The sequence below is a fragment of the Mesoplodon mirus genome (assembly GCF_964341445.2).
Source record: "Mesoplodon mirus genome assembly, chromosome: 17".
In the NCBI taxonomy this organism is placed as follows: domain Eukaryota; kingdom Metazoa; phylum Chordata; class Mammalia; order Artiodactyla; family Ziphiidae; genus Mesoplodon; species Mesoplodon mirus.
In genome coordinates, this window is record NC_138993.1 from 6104179 (window position 1) to 6122053 (window position 17875).

Consider the following 17875-nt stretch of genomic DNA (forward strand, 5'->3'; position numbering starts at 1 on the left):
GCCATAAATTTAAAAAAAAAAAAAAAAAGTGAACTTAAAAAAAAAAAGTAAACTTAAAAAAAAAAGATGCAGTTTTAGAATGGATATATGTGTCTGTATAACTGAACCACTTTGCTGTACACCTGATACTAACACAACACTGTAAATCAACTATACCTCAAAATAAAAAAAAAATTAAATTAAAAAAATAAATAGAGATGCAGTTTTAAAATTTCTCCTTAGGTAGAACTGAGTGAAAGGAAAAGGATGCAAATGAAACACTCGATCTCAAATCTCAAGGTAAACATGGATATTCTGAAGAGCGAGAAGGAAACACATGAGGACAGCAGTGCACAATACTCAAAATGTGGATTATCGCAGAATTCAAGGTTGTGGAATCCATGACAGCATCCACTGTCATGCACTGCATAACACATACAACCTTATGACCTCCCTCCTTAACATCCTTCCATGTCTTTTTAAAGATAAAGCCTCATCCTTAATCTGGCACACAAAGGCCTCCACGATAAATCTGCCTCCATCTCCTAAGCCTCATCTCACACTCCTCTCTACCTTACTCACTGAAATTTAGCCACACAGGCCTTCTTTCCCACTTGAGCTTTTGCACAACAAATCTACCAGCAATGTCTTTCATATTCTCTCCTAATTCACTCTTATACCTTGACTGTCAGCCCAAGGATTCCTTAAATTAGCTCCACTACATGGTGACAACGCGTGAGTCCGTTTTACCACATCACATTTGGAAGGCAACAGAGTATAGCGTATGACTGTAACTATAATAGATAATGTGTCCTTGGGCATATCTATTTAAACTCTTTTATATCTTGCTTTCAGCGCCTGTAAAACTGAGGTAAGTGCAGAACTCACTTCATAAGATTATTCAAAGGGTTAAAGGAGACAGTTCACGTACAGCACTTGGAATTGTGTTACTACATAGTAAAAGCCCTCAAAGGTCACTGATTATCATACTTACTTAGTTGTCACCCTGCCCACCCCAAGAGTTCCTCTACTGCTGGAGCCCAGGAACGACACGAGCCTGTTCATTTCTGTATTCTTAGTCTCAGCCCAGGGTCCTGAACATAGCTGGCCTTCGATAAGTAATTAAAAAAAATAAAAGCAAACCGGCAAAAGCTTTGGCTTCCACGTTTGCCTCACTAGCTGGATGACTGCACGCGAATCACTCATTCCACCTGGGCCTCGTTTGCCCTTATGAAAAACGTAATCTCGACCTCAAAGAGATTTTGGATGAACAGGGCGATGCATCCAGCAAAGTACACTGCCCACCTCCCAACGCCGCACAAGCGGTCGGGGCTGATCACGAACAGAGTGGACACCCGCGTCCCCTCTCCCCCGCCCTCCTCCAGTCCACACCCTTACTGCGCCCTCGGTCCCCGATCCCTCGGGACTTCAGGCGTGGGAGCTCCGGCCCCGCGCGGCTCCCTCCAGGTGCCCCGCACCCTTCTTCCTTCCTCACCCGGACGGACGCACTTCCGGCGGATGTGGGTGGGGGCAACCCCGGAAACGGAAGTGAGCCGCGGGGTCGGCTGACGGTAACGGGCTGAGGAGCTGTTCGCAGAGCGAGTTGAAGATGGTGAGTGAGACCCTGGGCGACCCGTGTGGCCTGCGGGCTCGGGTCCGTGGGCGCAGGAGCAGGCCGCCGCTCCCCAGCCCGTTCCCGGGGCTGGGGCGGCGGCGGCGGCGGCGGGAGGAGGAGGCCGGCCTCGGGCGCCATGATTTGTCGAGTCACGGGCCCGGGGGTTCGTGGCCGCCGCTTCATCCTTTCCCACCGCCTTCTCTCTCCTATCCCCAAGTCCCCCAGTCGGCCCCGACCCCGGTCCCTTCCCGTAGTTGGCGCCGAGCCGGAAAGGACACCCCCAAAAGTGCAACGGTCTGGGGTGCGGCGCGGCCGACTACTCCTCCCCCGAGGGGAGGACCTTTGGGAGCCGAGTGCCGGACATTCTCACCCACCCCTGACCCTCGGAACTGCCTTGATAACAAACCCACGCTGTGGGTCGCATTTCCATCACTCAGCTTTACCCCACAAACATTTTTGGGAGCTCGTGGTATGGCAGGTGTTGGAGGGGGGACAATTGGATAGTTGCTACTCCCCGTTTGTCAGTATTGTTAGTGGATTTCCTCCTGCCCCGCCTTTTCTTTCTTTTTAACTTAAAAGTTTGATATTTGGGAGAGACTCTTGAATCGTCATTGCTCGCGATACCACCAGTACTGCTGCTGGGCCATCCAAATCTAGAAAGTTTCTGTTGGTAAATACTGCTGAACATAGTAAAGAGGTTTTATAAACATCCTCAAGTAACTAGTGTTAATTAACTTTTCATAGATTTGTTTTTCTCTGCTACTTTATTAGAAATATCATGTACTGATTCTGATGTTTTACAGGAGGGAATTGGGAAAGTGATAACAGTAGATCTCAGAGATCAGAATCCCCCTTTTCTTTGTGTGTAGAAGAAACTTTTCTTCCGTTACTCTACAATAAAGCAGTCTGGGAGGAGGAGAACCTTTATGTAGGAAAGCAACAGAAGGTATTTTTGGAAAGGTACAATCATACAACTCTGGTCCTGGAAAGAGTTCAGGCAGCTGGAAGGATGAGGAAACAGGGCCAGAGAGGTTCTGTGCCTTCATCAGGTTAGTGGCATCCACACCAGATTTCAGTTTCTTTTCCTAATTAACTATGACTTCTGTGTGGGAGAGTTGAAACCTGTTGTACAGCTTCTTGAGTTCCAGGCTTCCGACCTTGGACATTATTCTTCAGGCAAGACATTGACAAACCAGTGAAAGGTTTTTGTTTTTCGTTTCGTTTTGTTTTTTTAACAGCTTTGGTGAGGAAAATTGCTTATCAGGCAAATCTTGCTGTGCAGAATTGGAAAACAGAACAGGCTAGAGGCAGCGCTGTTAACATTATCCAGGTGTGAGCCTGGACTGGGGCGGTAGATTGAAGAAACCCGGGACACTGTGCAGCACCTGACCTAGTAAAATATACAAATAAAGTAAAACATCAATTTAAAAAGCTGGTTTCTCAGAATAGTTTCTCCCAGAAGAGTATAACACTCCATACTACCTGCAGCTGTTTTACGTTTTTCTGCAGAATTGCAGGGATGATGTATTTCAGCAACAAGTAACTTAAACTCAGCATCTTGTGTTTTAACTATGGTAACATGTATTACATTTTAGTTGCATGTTTACTCTATCTTCATTAGATTAAGCCCTGGAAGACAGATATGTATCTTCAGTATCTAGTAGACAACCTGCCACATAGTAGATATTTAATAAATATTTGGTGATTAAATTATAGTATAAAGGAGTAGGGTGACAATGCAGTAGTACCAAATATACCGTGAGTCTTTGTTTTTATTTCTTTTTATTTATACCATCCTGATTAGGTACATTTATTTTTCATAGGTAGTACCCTCTTATGGGAACCAAATACTTTCTGAAATTCCCTTTTTTTCTTAGCTTCTGTGACTCCTCTCTTCTAGCTAGCTGTTCTCTCTGTTCTTAATCCCATTTTCCTTGTTCTTCCCTGTCCATAAGGAATGGTATTCCCCAGGATTCTGCCCTCAACATTTTTCATTCTGTGCCGATCATTCTAACCTAAGGGGGGGATCTTTCCAATAAAAGTAAATCTGATCATGCCATAACCCTTCAGAGGCTCTCTGTCTATTTCAGAATAAAACAGAAGTTTCTTTGCATATTTAAGCCTTTTCGTTTTTTCTTTTTGCCAGCCTTTACTGCTCTACTCAGACATGTAGTTACCTGGTCATCTCAAACTACTTGTAGCTTGTTCATTTGTACTTTTACCCATGTTTTTTCTTTTACTTGAATGCCTTTCAATCTGACAGCACTCAGAGACCAACTCAGGAATTCTTCCTACCCCAAATTCGATTTTATTCACTGAACCATGTATATTCCTCTACCATAATGCTAAGGCTCATGGTACTTGTCTAGACTGGGCCCTTTGAGGGCAAAGACCTTATCTTTAATTTCCAGTGCTTAAGCAGTGTTTTTTACAGAGATGTTCAGTGTTTTTTTGAACTGTTTATATTTAATAGTGTTTTTCCTTTCTGTTGTAGAATGCCAGAGGACTGGGATCTCAGCTAAAGGACAGTATTCCAGTTACTGAACTTTCAGCAAGTGGACCTTTTGAAAGTCATGATCTTCTTCGAAAAGGGTATATGGGGGAATTGTGACTTTGACTTTGTTATGGTAAAATGTGAATTATTTCTCACAGTATTCTTTAAATATTTTGATAGGCCATAAATGTATATTTAATTTAGGAGGTAGCAAGTAATACACTTTAGGGGAGGAGGGGGAGGGTAGGATTGGATGTGTTCTGTAGTGGAAGAAGCATCTTATCAGAGTAGTAGGTTCCCAGGAAAGGGCATCTTCCTAGGAGATGTTATCCAGTAGCATGATTTGGTCGGATTCTTCTTTGTGCTGCTGATAACTTGGAGAGCCATTTGTCTCTTTATCTGATTAACTATTGGAGTAATTGACTTTTCTTTGGGAGACACTAGAACATAGCAGTAAAGAGCATGGACTCTGGGTTTTGGTCCTGGCTCCGCCATTTACTAGATGTATGCCTGTGGGCAGGTTACTTAATTGTTATACATCTCAGTGTCCACACCTGTGAAGTAAGGCTAGTAATAGCATATATGTTATTTTGAATGAGCTAACACATGGAAAATACTTAGACCAGTACATGGCATTAGTAAGCTCTGGGTAAGTCTTAGCTGCTCTTATTTTTCTTTTCTAGTTTCAGTACAGTTATGCCCCTTCCCTCGATTTTCTTTATTTTTCTATATGTTTAGGTCTGAATTTCTAGTACTGGTCCTTTTCCTTGGCAGATTGTTTTTCTGCTTAATCAAATAAGGATAATGCTTTCCTCCCCGCTTTGTACGTACTGTGTTTTGAATTTTTGAATTTTGTATCTAATTTTAAGGTGTTTAATCTTACTGTCTTAGAATATCATTCTAATATTGGTCTCTGGGAGCAGCTAGAATACCTCACTATTGTCTTTTCATTCCGTAGTAGAAGATGCACTATATTGCCTTTGGAATTGGCAGTAGTATAGTAGCATCAGATTTATAAGCTAGCCAGTAACCAATCCGGGTGATTCTTTTTTGTTTTTTTTGTTTTCACATGAAATGCTTTTCCTTCCCAGTTAGACTGTAAGATTGCCATGAGCAGAGCCATTATCAAATTCCACTTTGGGGATAACGTTCTGTACAAAGATAGTATTCAGTAAACGATCGTTCCAGGATTTCTAGGGTTTCCTTCAGCTCTCAGATCCTGGTTTGGACAATAAGATAGTCATCTTTATATATCAAGGGTGATAAAGACCAGCGGCCTGGTTCTAGCTGTATATCACCTAATATGGTACTTTATACATAGTAGGTGTTTGGTAAATGTCAAACAGATCGTTCAACATGTGTTTACCAAAAATATATTAACTATTGAATATGCATTAGATCTGAACAAAAGAGGCTTAGATATTTTATATAATACAAGAATCATGTCATCAGAGTAATAGTATTAAACATACTTTATTAAATTTCTTCTAGATACAGGGCATCATTTAGCACCATTTTTGGGGGGGTTCTCCCCAGTGAATTGAAGTCTTGACCACCAGTATCTATAATAGATGCATTTCAAACAATATTCAGTAAATTTGACTTCTTGTCTTCCTTTTGGTATATAGTTCTATGAATTTTAAAACGTGTTAATTCCCAGAACCATCACCACCACACTCAGGATGCAGAAGAGTTCACTCCTCCCCCCAGAACTCCCTTGTGCCATTTATTTACACGACATCAGTGATAGATGTGCTTTTGAGCTCTGGGTATTCAGTAATGTATAATCTTCCATCTTATATGTTTATTTTCAGGTTTTCTTATGTGAAAAATGAACTTTTGCCCAGTCATCCTCTTGAATTATCAGAAAAAAATGTAAGTATGTTACCTGTGTTTTTATTTTTATCCTCTAGTAGAAAAATATTTTTAATAATACTTGATTAAGACACTTCTGGTGTTGAGCATTTAACCATGAAGAACTTGAGGCCTTGTTTTCAATATCCTAATCTTTGAGTTATCATTGTATTGCTTCACTAAAGCTCCCTTTCTACACATTCTTCTTTGTCTTTTTTTATAGACATTTCTAGAGGTTAGTCCACCTTTCCATTCCTTTCATATGTTCTCTTTGATGATCCCGTTTTCTTTTATATTTTTTCTCTGCCATTTTTGCTGTTGATCTTCCCAAGCCCATATCTCTAGCCTTGACCTCTTTTTCAAGCCCTGCATCTCCAAGTTACTGCTGGGCACAGTAGGTGCACAGGTGAATATGCCATAGTCCTCATCCTTAAGGGGCTGAAATTTTAATGGGAGGATAAGCAGTGGATAGGGGCTTCATAAAGTGTTGTAGAGGACTAGGGATGGAGCAACCACCTGTGGAAAGCTTTCTAGAAGAGGGCATTTGAACAGTTTTAGAACAGTATTAACCAGATAAATAGGTGGGGAAAGGTTATTCCTCAGAGGGTATAGCTTGTACAGATGTCCTAAAGACAACCTAAAGGGTTTTTAAATAACACATTCAGAGCAAGAAGAAGGAGGTGTCTTACTACTTGGGACTGATGGTGCAGTGTTACCCAGTTAACAGGAAGCTGACCTATTCCGTTTTGTTTTGTTTTGTTTCCTCCCTCTTCAGCAAGGGGAAAGATTTTTCGTTAAGAAAGAGTAGAACAAATAATTTTTTTTTTTTTTTTTTTTTTTTTTTTTGCGGTATGCGGGCCTCTCACTGTTGTGGCCTCCCCCGTTGCGGAGCACAGGCTCCGGACGCGCAGGCTCAGCGGCCATGGCTCACGGGCCCAGCCGCTCCGCGGCATATGGGATCCTCCCAGACCGGGGCACGAACCCGTATCCCCTGCATCGGCAGGCGGACTCTCAACCACTGCGCCACCAGGGAGGCCCAGAACAAATAATTTGATGATGAAATTGAAGTTCAAATTAGACGAGAAAATAAAGAGGCCCCTGGCTGCTTTAGCTGCATTCTAGTTTCATGCTCAGAAGATGACTTGAGAAGGTTGTTTTTCAGAGACTTCGGATTAGCCATAGGAAACATATAAATCAGGTTTATGGAAGAAAAGGCCAATAAGGGTAGCTCATTTTGATGAATAAGTGAACTACATCATAGATGACCCAATAGACCAAAAGACTAGGCCACAACTTCAAGAAAAACAAAGAGGTGAATGTGAAGCTCTGCATTTGGGTTCAAAAGATAAATTATACATATTTAGATGGGGGTAAACCTGACTCGTTTTTTAGAAGTAGTATTAGTGCTTAGAGTATGATTCCAGAATAGAATTGCTTATTAGTACCCAACACAAATTGGACAGGCTTCAGAGTTTGGGTTTCTTTTTTCCCCCAGACTCAATTACTCAGAATGGTGGAGTTTAAGCATTGTAGTTTAATTAACAGAATCGTATAATGGGTCTGATTATTTCTTTTATGAAATCCTTTCATACTTAAAAATTTCTTACTAATTATTGTCCCTGTATAAAACTTTCTGGATCTGAGGTTATTTATACCTTTTCTTTGCTCTACCAGTTTTGCAGTAATTCTAATCAACAGCACTGAAATATGATTATGCTTTGTAAATGCACTTCTGCAATGTGAAAAACATTCCCTTAATGTATTAGTTCTGTAAATCTGAATTTTAGGTGGTAATTTTACACCAGTGAAGGACACCTGCATGCCAGGTAAAATATAGACATACATATTCTAAAATTTGTCAAAGAAATTAGTAAAAATACTTCGTTTTTATTTCAGTTAATGGATACTGAAATCCTTCCTCTAAGTATTGTGTCACGTGCGTATCAGTGCTAACTGTTTTGAAAGCAGAATGTTGAGTAACATCTAAATTTACATTGTTGTCTTTGTAGTTCCAGCTCAACCAAGATAAAATGAACTTTTCCACACTAAGAAACATCCAGGGTCTATTTGCTCCATTAAAACTACAAATGGAATTCAAGGCAGTGCAGCAGGTGGGTTTATGAATGTCAGTTTGTGTGCATCCCACCTGTGTGTTGACATCAGTTGGAAGGAGCCTTCTATTTTAATAACAGCTGTACAAACCTTACCTTCTCTTCTCCCCTACAATCTATCCTACTTTCCCCCTTTTAGGATATGACCTTGATTTCTACTTCATAGAGAAAAGAAGCTTTGAAATGGAAAACTCCTTTAAATTATAGGCTCAGTATCTGAAAACTTACCTGTGTTCACTTTCCATGTTTTTCTCCTTTGGGGGGTTACACTGAATCTGAGATGCCTCTAGGAATATCCAGGTGGAGGTATCTAATAGGCAGGTTGTATATTGCTGAGTATACCTGTTGCTTAGGAAGAAGATCTTCGGAAATGTCCCTCCAAGTGTGTAAGAATTGTCTCCCCATCTGTGCTCTGGATTCTGTCACATCACACTACATTGATTCCAATGATTGCTGGACAACTTACAAAGGACAGAAAAACTGAAAATTTGGTTTGGCTACATTAAAGTTTGTTGGGTACAAACTATATGCCAGTGACTATATATGTATACTTCACACTGCAGCATGCTACAGGTTTGAGAGGAAGGTGCTACTATCCTAGTTCACAGATACGGAAACAGGGTGAGACAGGTCAGGTAACTTAGGCAAAGCCTAAGTAAGTAATAAAAGCAGAATTTGAATCCAGATCTCTCTGACTCTACAGCCCATGCTTTCTCCACTGTACTTAGATACTAGTCTGCAGTATATTTATTTAATAATTGAAAAAAGTATATAACACTAGTTCACAATGGCATTGTGGTTTTTAAAGGCCCACAGGTGACTTTGAGATTCATTTCTAGTTAACCACTACTGTTTTTTTTTTTAATTAATTAGTTTATTTTTTGCTGCGTTAGGTCTTTGTTGCTGCATGGGCTTTCTCTAGTTGTGGCGAGTGGGGGCTACTCTTTGTTGCGGTGCCTGGGCTTCTCATTGTGGTGGCTTCTCTTGTGGAGCACGGGCTCTAGGCATGCTGGCTTCAGCAGTTGTGGCACGCAGGCTCAGTAGTTGTGGCTCGTGGGCTCTAGAGCGCGGGCTCAGTACTTGCGGCGTACGGGCTTAGTTGCTCCACGGCATGTGGGATATTCCCAGACCAGGGATCAAACCCGTGCCCCTTGCATTGGCAGGCGGATTCTTAACCACTGTGCCACCAGGGAAGTCCCTATCGGTACTGTTTTAAAGGGTCATAACTTAAACATTTGTGTGAACAATACAGAACAACGTAAAAAATGAATAATTGGTTTACTAAGTAGAATAATGCTCTCGCTGAGTTGGAATTTCTTAAGGAATTTGATCATCCCACATTTATTAGGAACAAAGAATGGTGTTAGGCTCTAGCATTTTGCATTTCATCACATGGTACGTGCTTTGGTTTTCCTGGACAGAAGCAAAGCCCTCAAATATGAGCAAACCTGATGGGATTATTAAGTGTTAGTAAAAAGCTTTCAGTTTCAGTGTATATATTTTGCGTAAAGTGTTGAGGAATTTTTAAAATTTTGGTTTGGGTCTCAAATGTGAACTTGCGTGTTAAATTGATTAACCCACATTGGTTAAATTGATATGTTACTTAGTTTTGTGAATTTTACAAATAAAGAATGAAGAATGTGAAATTTGGTCATGTATATTTTTTCCCCTTGGTTTTTTCTAATTTTGCCTTTTTATACTTTTCCTGAAGGTTCAGCGTCTTCCATTTCTTCCAAGCTCAAACCTTTCATTGGATATTTTGAGGGGTAATGATGAGACTATTGGATTTGAAGATATTCTTAATGGTAAGTGTCATTCCATATCTTTTTATAGAGCCCCAATAATGTACAAGACAACAGCAGCAGATGAAACCTACAGCGTCTTCGTCCTCGTGGAGTTTATAGCTGATTGAATTCATTTGTGTTTATTCAATGAAATAAGATAAAATTGAATGGTAATAACTTCTTTAACTGGTTTTAAAAGTGAAAATTATTTATGGAGCTCTGAGATTATAGTCATTTCAGTCAACTAATGACAGTCATTCCTTTCATATCCTGAGGATAAAGTCTGATGTGTGAGTCCAATACAATATTCTTAGGGTAGCTTAAACAAGGATTGTTGTTGCACTATTCAGAATGTTTGTGGGATGTGACTAGTTTTAAAAACAACTAGAAAAAATAAGATCAGAGTTTTCTTTAAAAAATACCCACCCTGTCCTCCTAAGTAATTGTTGTGTTTCTATAGATGGTGAATAGTAAAGAAGAATCTGTCATTTTTAACAAAATTCTCTGCATGATTATCTTATGTGTGACATAAATGACTTTTAAGTAAGAGCAGTACATGCAGCATCCTTTATTTTTTTCTGGTTCTGAGGAAGGTAAACAAATATAATTCTGTCCAGTATTACCTCTGTTCATTATGCCTCAGCAGTTTAGGAGAAACAGAAAAACCCAACAGGATTAAATTATATTACTTTTGCTTGGCTGCTAATGTCCGGTAACGAGATGCTGTGGACGCAGCAGAAGTCTCATAAGCCTCCTCTTTGAGAATCTTCCTTGAGGGAACTTTCTGAATGAAGGAAAACCTGGAATCCCTAAGCTTTTACATTGAATTTAGACCTCATTTAAAATTAGTAAGGTGATAGTTCAGGTTTATAATTATCTTTTAGTTATAAAAATGGACTCATTTAAAAATCGGCCTCTGTAAAGTCATGTGAAAGAAAGGGAGAGGGACTTATACTGAGCATTTATTCAGTCAGTAAAATAATTGTTATACATCAGGCACTGGGCTAGGCTTTGAATATACGACGGTGAAAAAAACAAAACATCTGTGCTTCCTAATGGGGGAGGTAAACATTAACAGATAAAACACAAACATGTAGTTACAAACAGTGATTAAATTCTAGGAATAAAAAGGGTAGGTGTATAGTTTGTTGTTGGGTAGGAGGGCCAGGCACCTCTGGGAATATGACATATAAATTGATTCCTGAAAGATACATGAATTAGTTGAGCTAAAAGTAGAGGGAAGAATATTTCAGACAGAAGAAGCTATATGTCCAGGGTCTCTAACCTGAGAACAGCCAAAGAGCTCTGAAGGGTTTATTCCACTTTTTTAAAAGCTAACAAGTTAGCCCTCTGTGGTTTCATGGATGCTGGCAGAGACAGACTCCTCGAGACAAAGGGCAGTTTGTTATTCACAGCAGTAGCAGAAGCCAGAGCATCAGCTTTTCTGTTGGGTCCCTAAGCCCCAGTTCCCACAGGGCAGCAAGAAGAGGGTTAGATGAAACCTGCATATAGAGTGTATTTTGTTACAGTAAGGGGAACCTGAAGTTCAGGGCACCTGAATCTTATAATGGGCAGTCAGCCTGCCTATTCTGTGCCCCAAGGGCAACACAATCTCTCTTTAGAAACAGCCTTGGAAAGAGAGTCCAGAACAAAGGCAGACAGTGCCTCTGCCTCCAAGACTTGTGGAATCAAGAAAGGCTCCTAGAGAATTGTCTCTCAACACACATAAGAACATGTTAAGAAGGCCCATGTAGCTGGAGTGTTTCGAGGGAAGTGGAAAGTAGAATAAGGTGAGGTTGAAAAGCCAGGCAGGTACAGAGGAGCCAGAGCCTTGCAGACCATAAAAAGTTTATTCAGAATGCAACAGAAAGCCATTGAGTGATTTGTTTTTTCTTTTGACATCTGAAGATTGTAACTTTATTTTTTCTTCAGCTCTTTTGTTTTCTTTCAATCTATAATCTTTTTTTTGAATTTTATTTTTTTAAACAGCAGGTTCTTATTATCTATTTTACGCATATTAGTGTATTTGTGTCAACCCCAGTCTCCCAATTCATCCCGCCACCACCACGCCTGCCCCCACTCCGACGTTCCCCCCTTGGTGTCCATACCCATTGAGTGATTTTAAGCCACGACATGTGATGGAATTTCAGATTTAAAAAGATCCCTAGCGGGGGCTTCCCTGATGGCGCAGTGGTTGAGAGTCCGCCTGCCGATGCAGGGGACACGGGTTCGTGCCCCGGTCCGGCAAGATCCCACATGCCACGGAGCGGCTGGGCCCGTGAGCCATGGCCACTGTGCCTGCGCGTCCGGAGCCTGTGCTCCGCAACGGGAGAGGTCACAACACTGAGAGGCCCGCGTACCGCAAAAAAAAAAAAAAGATCACTAGCTATCTTATGGACATCTTTATATATTCATTCCTTTCATCTCTGTAAGGCAACTAAGAACTAGAAAGATCCTCTGTTTAGGTAGGTGATTTTTGTCAGGATGAGATCACTGCACTGTACTTTGGGTAGTTTCCGCCTTGTGGGGACTGTGACTGTATAATTTATGGACAGTTTATGGCTTCACCTTAGGGCCTTGCCTTAGCTGTTCCTTCTGCTTAGAATACTTTCCCCCTCAGTTTTCAGATGCCAGTTTAAATGTCACTCCTTCAGAGACTACGCAGTCTAAAGTAGTCCCAGTCACCCTGTCACCTCATTTTCATTCTTTGCTTATCACTTTTTCAGTATTTTTCTTGTTTCTTATTTGTTTTCCCCAACTTAAATACAGGCCTCATGAGAGCTGGGGACTTTGTCTTGTTAACTCTTGTGTCTCCAGTGCCTCATAAGGTGCTTAATCCATGATGAGTGTTGAAAGCTGTTGCTCACCACATTCTCATCACATTTGACCCAGAAGGAATTTTAATGTCTCTAATGAGGGAGTAGTGTGTTAATCTAAGCGTGATATGAAGACTAGTCAACTGTGATGAAAATCTGTATAGTTCTGCAATTTACATTTTTTAAAGTGTTGGAGGTGATCAGGGTTTTGTTTGCTTGCTCATCGGGGAAGTGCTTGGCCAAGAAAAATCTGCACATTATATTTTAAGGAAGGGAAGAGAATGTGAGGAAGGCAGTAAGAAAGTCACAACTAGACTTTTTCTTAATGCTGAAAGCGGCCTTCTGTTTACTCTAGTTCTGTCACTTTAAGATGAGGGAACTGAGACTGACCAAGAGGCCGGGTCCTCCCTGGGAGTCTCACGGGCCAGGGCCTTGCTTACATGGTGTGCTGTCTTCTGGTGCAAGTGATTTATTTAATAAGCACGTATTTTATTAAAGTCAAAAGCTTTAAAAAGCAGAGTTTAAAAGGAAAGTTGTTATTACATAAATAAGGATATTCTTTGTTTAAAAACTGAAAACATTACAGCTGAGACTCAAGTCCTCCATGTTTACCCCAAACCCATTTCTCTCCCTCCTTCCCTATTTGCCTGCTGCTTGCTGCTTTTAGTTAGTGTATGTCCTTCCAGACTTTTTTCTGTGTGTCTTCATACAAATATATATAATCAGAAAATATCTGGCATTGCTTTGTGTATATATTTTTTTATCACAATTGGTATCATACTGTGTCTATCTTATGGTAGTAGGTATGCTGCATCAATACATGTATTGAGTTTTCTCTCTTATTAACACAAAACAGCGCTGCAGCAAACATCTTTGTTCTTTGTACTTATGTGCGGACATACTTTTTCTTAATTTGGGTTTTGGATGCCTATTGTGTACATAGCCATTTACTCTTAATAATTTTAACAGTATCAGTTGTTGCTAAGGTTACTTTGTTGTGTGACAGATGTCAAGAGTAGAGATTGCTGAACTAATGTGACACAGTAATCTCCAGTCTCTTAGGAGATCCAGTGAGGAAACATCCAAATTGATCTGTTACTCTTGGTAATCATTATTTTAATGATTATTTATTTTTACAAACTGATTTTACAGTTTATTTCGTTGGGTATTTATTCTGTTTCTTGTCCTGTGTGGAGGAGAGGAGGCTTTGTTTGTAGGAAGCTTAATGTTGTTATTCATTTTAAAAACTCTTAGATGCATTATTGCAGTTAAAGTAAGACTTTCGTCTGACATCAGTACAGACAAGAGAGAAGGTTTTTAAGGTTTTCTTGCTCTAGAATTCTGGTTTGTGTATATATGTATTTGCAACAGAGCACAGAGTGATAGAAATAAAATGGGTTTTGCAAATTAGATTACGGATTGTTTAATCTCTTAGAGATTGTTCCTAGAGTCAACTGAAAGCACTGGAAAACTTAAGAACTTTGAAAAAGAATTTATTCAATCTATATTTTCTTTTACAATCACCTGAATTGAGGTATACTTGACATACAGTAGAATGCACCCATTTTAAGTGTCTCGTTCTTTAATATGTTTGTTTTTGTTTGTTTTCAGACCCGTCACAAAGTGAACTAATGGGAGAACCACATTTGATGGTTGAATATAAGCTCGGTTTACTGTAATGCAGTGTGCTGTTCATGGAAATAGAGGGGCTGCATCTTGTTTATAGTCGTTTTTTACTATAATTTGATGTGCACAACATTAAAAGTACTGACACATGAGAATTTTTGCCTAAATAGTATCTGTGATCATTTGAAATTATTTGGGTTTTTGGTTTATGTGATAATTGAAGGCACTAAAGGGAGGTGGTTTAAAAACTTCTAATTTATATTAAAACAATAGGCTTCTGTGTCTTTAAAAGATGTTGCTAATTAATATCATAAAACTACGCACAGGTTCCAATTCAGCCTATTTCCTGGTTATTTCATAAATTTAATTTTGAATAACCATTATTGGTATTTGAGCCTGCAAACTTCATAGTAGCATCTCTCAGAATAAACATCTGTTCAGTGGCAGCATTTCAAAGTAAGTACAAAATAAGAGTATTATATTTTACCTTGTTTCAGTATAGTCCTTTAATACTCATAAGAATAACACTTGCTTTATTGATGCTACTTTAGAATTATAACTACATTCTTTGATTCTTTCAGGTTGAAAAGTATAAGTTCAGAGGTTTTGATTTTGGTCTTGTCTTTAAAGTGAAAAATTAAACAATTAACAGATGTCAATTAAACTGTACTACTGCATAGATTAATATAAGATGCTTAAATTAAAAAAAAAGAACATTCATGTACACACACAACTGTTCATGAACAAATTCCATAATAGTTTATTTAAAAATAAATCTTCCCTATGGTTGTTCTTCGTTAATAAGGTATTTTTTTATGGACCTAGTATACAAAATTAAAGATTATCAATTTCTCAGGAGTATTTTTATTGTCTAAGTCACTGATTTATGACTGAAGGCAATGTTTCCCCTCCCCACTGGGAGTCGGGGGGGTCATTTAACAATGTCTAGAGAAATTTCTGGTTGCCACAACTTTGGGGAGGGTTTCCAACTGGCATCTAGTGCAAGGAGGCTAGGGATGCTGCTAAACATCCTACGGTAAAAATTGCTCCTGACCGTTGAGATTGAGCTTAAAACTGTCTTTGCCAACACAATATTTGCCAACCCACTTTACACTTAAATTATGAGAAAATATAGAAATAATGAAGGTTCACTAATGGATTGTTTCTAAATGTGTTCTCTTTCAACTAATTAACAAAGTTGGAGATTTCTGTACCTTAGTTAGTTTTAGGAATAATAGATAATCTTCCTGACCAGTAGAAGGTACTGTAAAATTAATGAACATAGTTTAAATGGAAAAGCTGATGCTTTAAACACAGAAATTGATAATCATGATTAGTGCTTATTCTCTGAAGGCCTTCATGCTTCCCCCTCTCTCCTTTTCCTCTTTTACCTCCTTTGTGTTTACACCCATGATCCTTATCCCTGGGTGCGTGTAAAATCACCTGGAAATCTTGTGAAAAAATTTTGGTGTCAGGGTCTGAATTTCAGAAATTCCAGAAGGACGAGTCTGGGGTGGATCCCAGGAAGTCTACTTTTGAAAAGCTCTCCAGGGATGAGAACCTTTGATTTATATGCTTGCTTTTGCCTTTATAGTAATAACATTCATTAGCATCAGTTAATTCTTCCTGTGTACCTCGGTGCTGGAAAGTTTTCTAGTAGTCTCTGCAAACTACAGTGTGTGCCTGGAGTTGGGATGATTTGGGTTCCTTCATAAGAGTAAATTTCAGGTTCCTCTGAGATACTTTGCCTAGGTGCCAGACTCTTCAGTTAGGCATTTTTTCTTTCAGATGCTGTGGGGTTTGTTTTAATGAATTAGTTTAGTATTTTGGGGGTTTAAGAGATACTTCACAGATCGGTGCCTGATTAAAATTAATTTTATTAACACTAAAATGATAAAATTCACAATAAAAGAGATATAAACATAATTAATGGACTATAATATAGTTCTGTGTTACTTTTTAAAATATATATGTGATTAAAGGAATTTGTGGGTTTTATTGTCTCAAAGTGTTGGGTGGGTTTGCAAATAACTGAGTGCTGTTTGGCACATCATGGGATGGCTCTTTCACTAGACACGTCTCTTCACTCCTACCCTCTGTACAAAATATAAACGATAGGCTTATTATTTTTTATTAATTTTTCTTTTTGCAGTGGGTTTTATCCCTCTTTCAGGAGTACACATAAGTATAACCCAGTGCTTTCCTGCATTTTGTTACTCCTTTGAATACAGCCATTTCAAGAGTGTAGAAAATTGTCTGAACAGGTAGATTACTTTTGAAAAGCTGAAAGACTGTATAGTGTATAATCTTCTACTGGAGTCTACAGTTGGATGAATCTAAGTTTAACCAAATTTTGACTTGATATTTCAATAAAGCAAAACCAAAAATGTGATACTTTATTCAACTTATTTAGCTCATGATTTCAAAGTTGAAATTCAGGTTCCTTCAAGTACAACAAATCCTTAATTAAGAGCCCATACCTTGGTGGGGGCAGTGGCCAAGACAGCGGAGTAGAAAGTCCCTGAACTCACCTCCTCCCATGGGCATGCCCAAATGACAACTGTTTACAGCACACAGCTGTCTATGGAAACAACCTGAAGACTAACAGAAAAGATTTCCCACAATTAAAAACATAAAGAAGGAAGCACGAGTCAGGTAGGAAGGACAGAGATACAGTATATCAGGACCCACACCCACAGGTTGGTGAGGAAGTGGGAGGAATATCACAATTATAGAGATCCTCCCCAAGGAGCAAGGGGTTTGAGCCCATTGGACTCCCCAGCCTGGGGGTCCTCCACCAGGAAAATGAGCCCCCAGAACATCTGGCTTTGAAAACCAGTGAGGCTTATGTTCAGAAGAGCCAGAGGGCTACAGGAAACAGACTTCTCTCTGAAAGGGTAAATGCAACCTGACACCCAGTGTAGACGTTAATTCAAAAGGACAGAGGGTCAGACCTGCTTGCTGATCTTGGATCCAGGGAGGCAGGAGGCAACTGGGACTCCCCCTGGGGAGAGATGCTGGCAGCATCCATTTTGGGGAACTTGTGCTACCACAATAACACCAGCATTGTGAAACACCATTTTTGAATTCTCATGTCCTGCTAGCGCCAGGGACCTGGTCCCACCTATCAGTGGGCCAGCAGCAGCCCTGTGCACCCCTGGGTCAAACACCCAACCACGTGGGAAGCCTACCCTGCCCTCCAGCAAGTACAAGCCACTGCACAAGGCACAACCTCGCAACCAAATGGGCCAGGGTCCAGCCCCACTGCCAGCGCACCCACAGTAGTCAGTCTTGCCACAAGAGAAGGGCACACACAGCCTCCCTAGAGCATAAAGCTCTGGTGACCAGAGGGAAGCATGCTGCTGAACCCCATAGAATATCTCCAACATAGGAACACTTCTCCAAGATTAGGAAAGTGGCTGACCTATGTAACATAGAAATAAACTTGCCCAAGAATTGGGCAAAATGAGGAGACAGAGGAATATGTTCCAAGAGAAGGAATAAGAACCTCAGAAAAAGAACTAAATGAAGTGGAGATAAACAACCTCCCTGATACAAAGTTCAAGGTAACGATCTTTAAGATACTCAACAAACTG

The 17875-nt window shown here is 39.9% G+C and overlaps 1 protein-coding gene and 1 long non-coding RNA gene across 9 annotated transcripts in view; one reads left to right on the forward strand and one right to left on the reverse strand.

The window, feature by feature from the left end:
• LOC309792385 overlaps window positions 1-1476 on the reverse strand; it is a 31498-nt gene extending 30022 nt beyond the window's left edge. For 6 of the 8 annotated variants that reach the window (XR_014291698.1, XR_014291699.1, XR_014291700.1 and 3 more), the window contains exon 1: window positions 1372-1468. This is a non-coding gene — a long non-coding RNA (uncharacterized lncRNA). Of the gene's footprint in view, window positions 1-1371 lie in introns of all 8 variants that reach the window. The other 2 variants (XR_014291701.1, XR_014291702.1) reach the window with 2 other exon arrangements.
• Window positions 1477-1487: 11 nt separating this feature from the next.
• On the forward strand, window positions 1488-14434 carry POMP (proteasome maturation protein). Its single transcript, XM_082601992.1, has 6 exons — window positions 1488-1591; window positions 4089-4186; window positions 5903-5963; window positions 7952-8053; window positions 9765-9858; window positions 14265-14434. The coding sequence occupies exons 1-6, from the start codon at window positions 1589-1591 to the stop codon at window positions 14330-14332; spliced, it is 426 nt and encodes a 141-aa protein (XP_082458118.1). The 5' UTR covers window positions 1488-1588; the 3' UTR covers window positions 14333-14434.
• The last annotated feature ends 3441 nt before the right edge of the window (window positions 14435-17875 follow it).

Coding starts and splice junctions, on each gene's coding strand:
- POMP (XM_082601992.1), top strand. Junction 5,964..7,951: donor TTGAATTATCAGAAAAAAAT/GTAAGTATGTTA, acceptor TTGTCTTTGTAG/TTCCAGCTCAACCAAGATAA. Junction 8,054..9,764: donor AATTCAAGGCAGTGCAGCAG/GTGGGTTTATGA, acceptor CTTTTCCTGAAG/GTTCAGCGTCTTCCATTTCT.